At 38.7% G+C, this 12,301-nt stretch overlaps 1 protein-coding gene across 1 annotated transcript in view; it reads left to right on the top strand.

Moving 5' to 3' along the window:
* The window catches only part of NBAS (NBAS subunit of NRZ tethering complex), a 317,592-nt gene that overhangs the window by 110,730 nt on the left and 194,561 nt on the right, over window positions 1-12,301 (top strand). Inside the window, exon 22 of the mRNA XM_082744160.1 lies at window positions 8,402-8,485. Coding sequence (XP_082600286.1) covers window positions 8,402-8,485 — 84 coding nt within the window. The remainder of the gene's footprint in view (window positions 1-8,401; window positions 8,486-12,301) is intronic.

Raw genomic sequence — 12,301 nt, 5'->3', positions numbered from 1 at the left:
ATTTATAATTTTTAAAAATTCTTTTTAAATCTCAATCCACTTCTTTTTCTTCCTATTGCCACTGTACAACTTAGTTTCTGAAGTGTAAATTTTTCTTTTTGAAGAGTTTTTTTTTTTTTTTAAAGTTAGAGTCATACAAAGCTTCCTTTTTGAAAGGAGCATGCTGAATTACTTGACTGAATCATTTTGCTGAGCCTCTTCTGTCAGTTAGCTCCTGCAGGGGTAAAGAGGCCCCGCTTGGCATGACTTGTGTGCAAACACCACAGCAGCAGTGAGGTAAATGCTGCGAGACTATCACAGCCTCAGCTCTGTAGTCTTAGTTGACTTTTATATTTCTCATTTATTGTTCAGATTACATTTTTTTCTTTTTTAAAGTTGAAGTACAGTCAACACACAATGTTTCATTCTCTTCAGATTGGTGTCAGCATCGAATTAGTTTCACAGTATAGCGATTCGACTAGTCTATACCTTATGCCATGTTCGCCACAGGGTAGCTATTGTGTGTAATCTTCCAACGTTATTATGCCATTGACTGCATTCCTTACACAGTGCTTTTTATTCCTGGGACTTACTCTTTCCATAACTAGAAGCTTGTATCTCCCACTACCCTTCACCCATTTTGCTCACCCCGCCTCCCCCACTCACCTGCCCTCTGGTCACCATCAATTCTCTGTGGTTGTTTATTTATTTATTTTAAAATTTCAATTAGCCAACATTCAGTCCATCATTAGTTTCAGATGTAGAGTTCAATGATGTGTCAGTTGCATATAACACGAGGAGCTGTGTTTCTGCTTTTTTGCTTGTTTACTCATTTGTTTTTTTGATTCTACATATAAGTGAAGTCCTGTGGTATTTGTCTTTCTCTGTCTGACTTATTTCACTTAGCATAATATCTTCTGAGTCCATCCATGTTTTCACAAAGGGCAACATCTCAACCTTTTTTTATGGCGGAGTAATATTCCATCACATATATATACACCGTATCATCTTCATCCATTCATCCATTGATGGGACACTTGGGCTCCTTCCATATCTTGGTTATTGTGAATAATGCTGCAGTAAACGTAGTTTACATTTTCTTTGGGTAAATGCCTGGTCGCAGAATTACTGGATTGTATGGTTTTGAGGAGCCTCCATATTGTTTTCCACATTGACTGCCCCCATTTACACTCCTACCAACAGTACACGATGGTCCTTTTTTCTCTCCATTCTGGCTGATACTTGTTATTTCCTATCTTTTTCATTCCTAGCTATTCTGACAGGTGTCAAGTGATATCTCATTGTGGTTTTGATTTGCATTTCCTTGATGATTAGTGATGTTGAACACATTTCTCCTGTGGTTCACTAAGTTTTATATCTTGATTAAATCTTTACAGTTCTTAAAAGGATTTTTTTGTTGTTGTTATTATTTGTTTTTGAGAACTCTGATATTAGGATGAAGAGAATATCAGGCGATATGTTTCTACTGATCATTTATTCATTCACTCAGTAAGTGATGTTCTGGAACCAGGCTGTCTGGGTTCAGATCCCAGCTGCAGCTTTTTAGTTGTGTGACTTTGCATTGTTAGTAAACATTCCTCTGCCACTGTCTTCTCTCCAGTAAAATGAGAAAGAGAGTGTCTGTCTGTCAGGGTGCTGACTTCATATATGTATGTATATCTTGCTTAGAACTTTGTATTTGTGCTCAGACATAGGAAGTGCTATGTGTGAAATGCCCATTCAGTGCATGTCTAGAGGTGGGAATATACGGGATCTTGAAGGGTGATGATGGGGAAGTCACACTTGCTGTGTCTTGAGATCTGCATAGGCATATTTTGTTGTTTCCTTTAGTTATATGAGTAAAAGGAAGATTGAAACATTCTTGTTTTCCTCCTAATCCTATGGTTCAGACTCTCTTACATGATAACCTTACATAGGGTCAGGGTTTGTACAGTATGTTGATACAATTCATAAACAGTTTGGTACATTTCATTAGTTTTGTAGTTGATAAATTCAGATGTCGTATACCTTTATCTTTGTCCTGGTAGGCTTCACTGGTTTAATTAATAGAGCAAAGATTTGTCAGGGTCTTGTTATCTCTAAGTAATATTAAATAAGAGTTTTGCTGCTATTCAGTCTAAGTCCCAGAATGGGGATTGAAATTGACTCGATTTCTCTACTTCCTTGATGGTGGTTGGCGCACTGTAGTTTTGAGCCCCCCCACCACCGTGTGAAATAGTCCCCATAGATGCTTAGTTGACTCTAAGATCTCAAATCTTTCAGTATTGTCACATCAAATATGTGTTCGCCCTTCCTGAATATAATACTGGCAACTCTGAAACTATAGGTGAGTTTATGTATAAATGAAAATTATTATTCACCAGTTTTAATTCACCTCTATTTCCCATAGGTGCAGTATTATAAATGTGAAAATCATGACAAAAACAAATTTAAGAAGAAACATTTTAAAATATTTGTTGTGTATAGCACCACATGCTGAATATAAAAATTGCTTCATAAAAGTTTTGGGGATTAAAAAAAATGTTATCTATTTTAGCTTATTCTTATTAAAGTGTATGCCATTGAAGTTGGGTTTGAGGATGCCTTTTTTCCCCCTAGTAACCTTCCTTGTAGCAAACTTAAGTATTCCTCATTATTCTGAGGACTTTGAATACTTCATCTTCAGAATTAGGGTCCTCTCTCCAAGGGATGGGTGAAGTGCTTACGGGTCAATCTTTCAATCACTGACCTCTCTAGTCATCTCTTGCCCTTTATTCTGTTGACAACAAACACCTTGGTGAAGAGTAGCCTTTCTCACTTAGGTTTTCTGGAAGAATTTTTTAGAGTTTATGGCTGTCCCTTAAACTTAAATGATTTTGCCAACTTGTTCTCAGAAATAATCAGATCATCCTTTGTTTATGGTAACAAATTTATTTTCAAGCTCTGTTTTAAGCATTTGGGAGAGGGATGATGCCTTGTGGATATTGTTGCTTGTTTCTACCTCATAAATCGGCTCATCACTTCTCATTACTGCTTACCGTGTTGATCAGGATATACTCAGGCTGATGTCAGCAGACTTTACTACGGTTGTTAGGTATTTGTAAACACAATCATTGGCATTATTTATACAGTGTTACTATTTATCATAAGGTAGATCTTGAAATGTCACCCAGTTTACATATATCTTGTGTTTTACTCCCCGTGAAAACCGTCTTGCTGGTGTTAGGAATAATGATGATTTTATGACAGTTGAACCCTTGCCATGTATCAGTACTGCTCTAAAGTCTTTAGACTTGCTAACTTGATTTGCCACAAATCCAAACGAGATTAATACTGTTATTCTTTCTGTTTTACTGATGGGGAAACTGAGACACAGGCCGACTGAATTAACTCCCATCAAGGTTATACAGCTGTGTAGGGTGGCGCCTGTCACAGAGGTTAGACTTCTAAGAGCATCCTCTGAATTGGGATGGGTTAGAACTCAAGAAGATATTTGTCTAGTCTTGTCTTCATTTGGGGCAGATAATATTACAGTATTTGCTACCTAGACGAAGCAGCTGGGTCCCAGGGAGCAGGTAAAGTGGCTGGTGGAGGGGGAGGGGAGTCCAGCTCCCGGAGGTGGTATTTTTGCTCTGGTCTCTCGTATACGTTGCTAACATCGAGGTTTACAAATGAAGTTTCCAAATAACTCCTTAATCTACTGTATTCCCTAAGTCCTGCTGTATTCCCTAAGGGACAGTGAGTGCCGTCGGTCCACAGGAGAACTCCTGAGTGACGCCTTTAGACAGCTTTTTTCCAGCCTGGCCTTCTGAATGACAACAGCGTTTTGACTGGTCCCCACGGAGTTTCAGACCAGTGTGATCTGCTCCGTAGCCGTCACCGCAGTGTAGCTCTACGTGTGGGCTCAACTTAGGATTATTTCTTGTCCTTTATTTACCAGAACATTTTCTTCTATGCTAAATAATAGAAATAAATAGAACTCCACATCTTAATACCAATGCATAAAAGGTGGCAATTAGTAGAAACGCTCGGTCTGTTTTGCCTTTTGTTCCCATGGCATAGAACACGAACAAAAGAACTTTCTGTAAGTTTATTCTTGAAAAAATTTCTTTGAAATAAAACATTTAAATTTAGTGTGAGAAATAATTGGCGAGAGAATAGTCGAACATAATAGAACTCGTAATATTCTTTCCTTTCCTGCTGACAGATAAATGTTACCTTCAGATGGAACCAGCAAAGTTTATTGTTTGGAATAAAACAATGGACAGGGTTCTACTAGAAAGAATCTTAAAATTAAGCAGTCATTATTTTGTAAAGAGATCATTTAAGTTTACCCTGTACTTTTTTAGTGGGGGATGATGCACTTAAAATTAAGTTTTAAGTCTTCTCAGGCCAAGCAGAAACAGTAAAAGACAAAGATGAACTAAAGTGTATGTTAATGTTTTGTGTTTGTGGAACTTTAGATTCAAAGTGTAACTTCTGCAACTCCCCAGACTTCCTGTAGTTCTTTAGAAGGAAGCAGTATGTTTTCTTCTAGCTTTTTTTTTTTTTTTTTTGAATCACAGTTTCACCTAGCCCGGTGAGTAGGCTGGTGACATGACTAGGATATTTATTGTGAACAGAATTAATGAAAAAGGTTTTCTCTGAATTTTATTGTATGGGCTATCACTGTGCTACCTAATGAGAGAATTCAGTACCTACCATTCGGGCATTTTTAAAAGGCTAATGGTAGAACCCGTTGGTTATTTTCAAGTGTAAAGAATGGTGAGATTTAGGGAGATACGCATTCTGAAATATTTTCCCCGCCTGTACTAGAACATGACCTGTCCCGCTACCTGGACGGCTGTGCTGGTGTGGCGTATTCTTTCAGCAGCGGCGTGGTCTGTATTAGAAAAGTGCTCTCGCTGTCTGATCTGCGGATTCCATATAGATATATGTACTTCCTTGGCACATCTGTTTTTAGGAACAGATTATCCCCTTTCATTGCTTTATGCCAATTTTGAATTTCTGTGATACTCCTGAGAGCATTTTTTGGAAAAAAAAAATTGAATATAGTTGACAGTATTCACTTAAAAAAAATCTTTGTGCTTTAATTTAGTAATTCAGGTAACACATTATTTTAGAGTCTGCTAAATGCCAGGCACTATTTTAGGTATTGAGGATGTGGGCAATAGACAAAACAAAAGTTCTGCCCTCAAAGAATTTATATTCTGGGTAGGGAGGAGGTCTTTTTTTTGAAATGCAGTTATTTGAAGCATGATAAAAAATCTACAGTATTTTTATAGCAAGTATTTTAAACTCCCAAAATTTGTTTTAAAAGAGTGTGCTTTGCAGAAACATCCTGTAAGAAAAGAGCAGAAAGAAAGTTTTTGTTTCTTTGCTTTTATGTGAGTGTTGGTGATCAGACCTAAGGTCCCGCCGTATTTGGCAGAGGTTAATTTTGTCATATTAGTAAGCTATATAATATTGAGTTTGGTTTTTATATTGTACTTTAAATATGCATGTAAGTGGTCTTTACTGGGTTGTCTGAGTTAAATTTTGGGAAGGCTCAAATGACCTCCCTGCCACCTACACATCTTGCCTGGTGGCTCTTAGGTATGAAACAAGGGGATGTGGAAATGAGAATGGATGGATTTGCTGTTGGGGGCAAGATTGTAGCCCCGGTGCCCTTTCTAGAGGGGTGTACTAGCTAGAAGTCTAAATTGTGGATTCTAACTTGTGTTGCAATCTTGGCACTGTCATGTAATAGTTTTATGAGGATGGGCACATTAACTTAAGCCTCAGTTTTCCCATTATAATATGAGGAAGAGCCTGTCACCAGCTACATTAGATTGGTAGGACTAAATGAGGTATTGAATGTTCAGTGTGTTTCATCCTGTCTGGTCCATAGGAAGAGATCAATAAATGTTAAAGATAACTGTCACCGATCATTGCAGATACACTAATAGTAGAACAAGTAGTTCTGTTATTACGTCAGTGGTGATCAGCACATTTAGAAACATTTAGTTATGCTTTGCCTTGAAAATGCAGCAGAAATACTTTATTAACTCAGGATTCTTCAGGCCTACCTTTTAGAGTGTACTTCTGAGCAGAACTTTTCATTACTACATGTTTTGATAAAAATAGGTATGCTTTCTTACCCATTTCTGTTCAGTGAAGCTTAACAAAGTTTTATAGCTTTCTAGTCTTTAAATACCAAATGAATATTATTTTGCTGAGGGTCCCACGCCACTATTAATCATTTCAGTAATAACCCTTGTATCTAATATGTACTTTGTATAGAAAGTACAAATCTCGACTTGTGATACATTTTTCTAAAATTCTTTTTGAAAGCATTTTGTGTAGCTATGGAACCGTGTCTGCTTTAATTAGAAAAGGCAGTAATCGTTTGTGCATTCTTTTTTTTTTTTTTGTTCCTTGTTCCTCAATTCACTGCTCTAATTTATTCTTCTGGTGGGAGAGTGAGCATTACCATCCTTACTGTATCCCATGTTCTTCTTTACTTTCCATCTCGGTAGCCTGTGATCAAGTATTAGTTATTGACACAGAAGGAAGTAAAATAGTTTTTTATTTGGTGACAACTGAAATAGTGTGATTTTGGCATCTCCGCTGAGTAATCATCCATGTGACGCAGAAACTTAAAACTATGAACTCAGCTGCCTTCCCAAATGTGTCACTGATAGACAGTTTGCAAGGACCTTATGTGCCAGCTGCCAAGTGGGTAAAACACTGTGTTTATAAAATAGGGTGTAATACATTTCTTCTTGTCTGTATCTAATGGGGAGTTCTGACTTTGGAGAATTTGCACCAATAATAATCATTGGAGAGGGATGCTGTTGACCGATGGATGGCACTGCCCGTTCTCAGACCTTTCGGCTTCCGTCTTCTACCTGAAACCACCCAGGGGGCTCCTGTTACCTCCTACATGAGAACTAATCACTTCACCGATATTATATTCAAAAGTTTACAAAGTGTTTCTTGGGCAAGGCATGTTGTGTTACCTTGGCAGAGAAGAAAATGCCAAATACAACTTATTATAAAAAAGTGCAATCCTTACCCTGGGCTATGTTAAGTTTTAGAAAATTGCAACTATTATTAATACTGAGAAACAGCAGGGAAAATGTTTCATTGAACTGGAAAGCTGGGCAATTGAAATTTGTTCTTAAAATTTTTGTCTTCTTAATTCAGAAGTTTTCAAATGTCATGGGCTTCTAGAATATGATAGCTGAAAGGGGCCTTCAGGGTAATGTTTGAAGTGTTTCGCTCTAGAAAATCTTGTGCCAGAGACCACAGGGCTAGGTGCGAGCCTGCTGGGTTTCTGTGCTCCATGTCTCCCGATGCGTGTGACATGGTGCTCTGCTGTTACCACACTCCACTGTCCACATATCTCACTGTTCATTCTGAATTTATTCTTAATTCCATCCTGCCAGGCCTTATTTTTTCTCCCTTTCTTAGTTTTCCTCTTCATTTTATAGCGATGTGCTTTCTTTCCAGATTTACTGAGAAATAAATGACATACATCCCTGAGTACGCTGAAGGCACACAGCGTGATGGTTTGATTTCCATACAGTGTGAAGTGATTACTGCAACGTATGTTCACCTAACATCTGTCATCTTCTGTAGATAAAGTATAAAGGGAAGAAAGAGAAAAAGAAAAAAAAGAAGTCCTCTTTGTGATGAGGACTCTCAGAATTTGCTGACCTAACAGTTTTCCCTCTATCGTGCAGCAGGGTCAGTTCTCGTCATCATGTACAGTACATTCCTAGTACTGCTTCTAACTAGAAATCTGTACCTTTTGATCATTTAGTGTTATTTTCAACCTGCAAAATGATTTCTCCCCTCTTAATAATTACTGGACCTCCAGGTCTGTGCTGTCATATATGGTAGCCACTATTTAAATTTAAATTAAACTTTTATGTGGCTACTTAAATTTTGATTAACACTAATTAAAATTAAATAAAGTTCTTTTAACCATATTTCAAGTGCTTAATGCATGTGCACGTAGCCCCTGGTTACTATAGTGGATAGTGTAGTTATAGAACATTTCTGCGATCCCAGGAAGTTAGACTATAAGATTTTTGAGGGCAAGGGGCCATATATGTTGATAATAAGAACATAAAACTTAGGCTCCTGATGTTTTAGAGTGTGTTAATGAACGCACACATGCACACCCATGCTGTCCGTTAGTTCCTTGCCAACTTTTTAGTTTTGAAATCGTACCCTTTTCTTGGACCATTTTTCGATTGGAGAGAAGTCAACAATTTGTTATTTTCCATTTACATGGTATGTAGCATGGACCACTTAATATACCACAAGCAGGAGAGGAGATTTAAGGTTGTAGAAATACTTGTTGCATCATGTTCTTTGTGCAGCCGATCATTGAGCTAATGTAGTATTTAAAATTTTTTTTTTTTTTTTTAAGTTATAATGGTGACTCCTTGGTGCTCATTCCTTGGCATGAACACAAACACCGAGATAAAGACTGGTGCGAGGAGCTGGAGTGCAGGTAAGGATGAGCCTGTGCAAGGGACCCTCATTTCTCCGGGATGCATGGGTAGAAGGCCTGTCGCGGTGGTGTGCGGTAGGTGACCCTGCACTTGATAGTCCCTGATTTACAGAGTTTGAATGGAGTTATTTAAATACTTAATTGTTACATTACAGTTCTTTTTTTTAATGACTTTTTTTTTTTTAAGATTTTATTATTTATTTGAGAGGAAGACAGACAGAGATAGTGAGAGAGAGCGTGAGCAGGGATGAGAGGGAGAAGCAGGCCCCCTGCTGAGCAGGGAGCCAGATGGGGGGCTCGATCCCAGGACTCTGGGATCATGACCTGAGCCGAACGCAGAGGTTTAACTGACTGAGTCACCGAGGCGCCCACATTACAGTTTTTTTTTAATGGAAGAATACAAAGTATTCAAAAAAATGATCCTGATACACCAACTCTTTTCTTTTTAAAATATTCCCTTTTAGTCTTTGATACACAGAAATAAAATTTTCATGGTTGCTGTTATGGTATGCACACAATTTTGTTTCTGATTCAATTTAAATTTTTATTTTGGTAAGACTTAACCTTGGAAAGCCTCAGAATGTGGAGTCATCCACTACTGGCAAGGGGGTGGGAGATGAGTTATGGGGCTGAAAGCATTCGAATTCCCTTTGCTCACTCCTCAAAGTCAGGTAAATGGTCCCTTGCCATCTTTCCTTCTATATTTCCTCTACATGAAATCAGAGGTTAATTTTTCGGATTCATGAACTGAGGCTAAGAACCGTCAGATTGATCCAGAAATCCTACAGATTCCTGGCACCAAGCACAGCATAGGATGGGGTTGGAGTGCTAGAGTTGAACATCAGAGCATTTAGTGAGAATCTATGTTCTGAACATTGAAGCTTTGGTTCCCTGCACCTCCTAGCTCCTGGAGTGTAGACATATTTCCCAAACAGAAGTTTGGAGATTTCTTTTCTGGAGAAATGGAGTAGCTTCTGAGAAAAGGCCTCTAGATACTCACATATTGTCCCGAAAGCTTTGTGCCTTACGAGGTTGCAGTGATGTCAGCGGACAAGTCCTGCCACAGCCCTGGAGCTTCCTAGATATCTGAGGACGGGCGCTGGCAGGTGGCACACATAGAAAACGGAACTGAAAGTCAGAGACCACAGAAAAAGAAAACTTCAAAAATTAATACTGCCCAGGAAATAAGAGAAGATAGTATAGTTATGAAGTAACAAAAGGATTTTATAAAATAGGAACAAAGAACTATGAGAACTTTTGGGAAAAAAAAATATGATAGTGTCTAAAAACTAGAAGGGTTGAAAAATAAAAGCAAAGTACTTCTCCAGAAAATAGAATAAAAATATAATAGAGCTAGATAAGATAAAAAACAAACCTAATATTCAAATTATAGGCATTCCAGAAAGAGATGACATAATAGAAGTGAAGAAATTTATAAGAAATATTTCAAGCCCATTATTTAGAATCGAAGGCCAGGAGTTTTCAGATTGCAGTGCCTACTGCACTAAAACATACCATCATGACCCTCCAGAATATCTGGGCTGCAGTCTACCGGAGAGGAAAACATATTACATAAAAGGAAGTTTGAATTAGAATGACCTGAGATATCTCCAGAACAGCAGTAGAAGCTAGAAGAGAAACTTCTGGTGGGAAATCTTTTTTGATCAGTATTCTTAGATCTAGCTTAAAATCATCAATCAGGTATGAAGTTGATCATGTAAGGTCTTGTAAAATTTACCACCCATGTACATCTCATTTCAGGAAGCCATAGAAAATGTGTTTTATTAAAATTAAGGAATCAATGGAAAAAAAGCCATTAGTTTGAGAACTGGGCTCTAACATAGGCCGTGGCAACGGGAGGGCCCAGGATGACAGCTGCGTTCTTGTCGGGTGAGCGAGCAGCCGTCACAGACTGGAAGGGTGTGGATGGCTTCAAGAGCCAGCTCTCTTGGAAAAATTTTAAAAATGGAACAGGAATGTTACCTGTTATATTTGACTATTGGGAAAAATCTTTATAGTCTTTCATATTTTGCTGTTAGAGAATTTGGAAAATATAGCAATGAATGCATAGACGTCAGTGGGCAGCACAGAAGGACACTTGGCATTTATTAACTCCAGAAAATGAAAAGTTGTTCAAAAAGAACAATAGTTGTGATAACGTACCACTTGGCTCAGGAGAAGATAATCATAATCACATAGTCATAATAATGCAAAGAATTAGTGGTTTAATCGAAGTTGTGATGTTTCCATAGTGGAAGAAAAGAGTGTAGGGAAAGTGGATAGTTGTGGTTTAAGACAGCGGAAGAGCACGTAGGGTAGATAAATCAGAAATAGTCACAAGTACGTACCGGTTAGATGCGTAGAGGAAAATCCCGGAAGATGACTGACAGACGTGAACATGGTGTAGAGGGCGGCAGGGACGGTGGTAGTATGGACTGTGTATGGAACTGCTGGCTTTGCACTTGATAGGGGTCTTTTCGTGCTTTTGGATTGTTGAAACTATGTATACTGTCTGATAAATGATCAAAGCCCTAAGAGGTAGTGTAATCATTTGGAAGCTCTCTTAATGTAACTGGTAACATTGGCTGCTTCCTTTCATTTTATTGTGGTTTGGATACCTGAGATCATGGAGTAAGTAATTCTTAGTTACTTTTTTTACTCCAGTATTTTAGTGTGGTGGCAATTGAGTGTCCTGCTGTGTTTTTGCTGTTTGCTTTTTAAAAGTTGTTTTTAGGGGTACTCGGGAGACACAGTCAGTTGGGAGTCTGGCTCTTGGTTTTGGCTCAGGTTTTGACCTTGGGGTTGGGAGATCGCGTCGGGCTCTGTGCTGAGCAGGGAGTCTGCTGGAGATTCTCCCTCTGCCTCTCCTCCTTGTGCTCTCACTCTCACTCCAAAATAAGTAAATCTTCAAAATTTTTAATTTAGTTTTCATTTTTTAATCAGAGTTGTATATATTTGCAAGTAGATTAAAGAGCTAAAATTTCTACAAAGCTTGTTGTTAAAAAAAAAAAAAAAAAAAAGCAAAGCCCAAACCTGAAGCAATTACTTTTAGTTCTTTCAGATGATAGTTTTGCTATTAACTCCGTATCTCGGAGTAACAATTGTGTTGGTATTTGATTCCTTAGTCCTGGCGGTTAACTGTGGGCTTCCTAGAACGGAAGGTAATGGTGAGCACGTACCCTGCTCCTTCCGAGCGTGCGTGTGACATCCTTCACGCTGCTCCCTTTAACGATCTTGTGCTGTCATTTCAGGGGAGTTGTGGGGGACAGTGGACCTTAAACGTGTGATCTTCATCAGCCGTATTGAATTAGAAGTCATCACTTAGCAACTGTAAGGAGAGGTTGAAGAGGTAGAGAAACTGATGATGGTATGAGGTCAGGGCCAGCGGGCAGGGTGATAGGCAGAGGCGTGGAGAGACTGTCGACAGGTGAATTCTCTCCTTTCCAGATGGGCTTTTGAGAGAGTAGCGACCCATCCATCCCGTGCTTCCCGGTTCCCTGCAGCACGCCTTTGTGTGATTCTAAGTAGATGAAAGGCAAGAGGGCATTTCTTTTCTGACCAGCTGCAGCAGGCTGAAATGTAAGCAGGCTTGCTGTGCCAGAACCCCCAAAACAGAAAATGAAAAATCAGGAGAAGTTTGACAGAGGAAAAGATGCTTTTGAATTTGGTACAGATTTATAGGATTACAGGATGTATGGTGTTGCTGTTTCTCTTAATTGGTGTGTGTCCCCTGCTAGATACAAGAATACCGAAGCAGGCAAAGCAGGTGCAGGTCCTGTTCTCATGAAGTTTATACTCTGGTGGGAAAAACGGTCC

Source organism: Mustela nivalis (assembly GCF_964662115.1).
Source record: "Mustela nivalis genome assembly, chromosome: 8".
Classification (NCBI taxonomy): domain Eukaryota; kingdom Metazoa; phylum Chordata; class Mammalia; order Carnivora; family Mustelidae; genus Mustela; species Mustela nivalis.
This window is presented reverse-complemented; position numbering and strand designations above follow the sequence as displayed.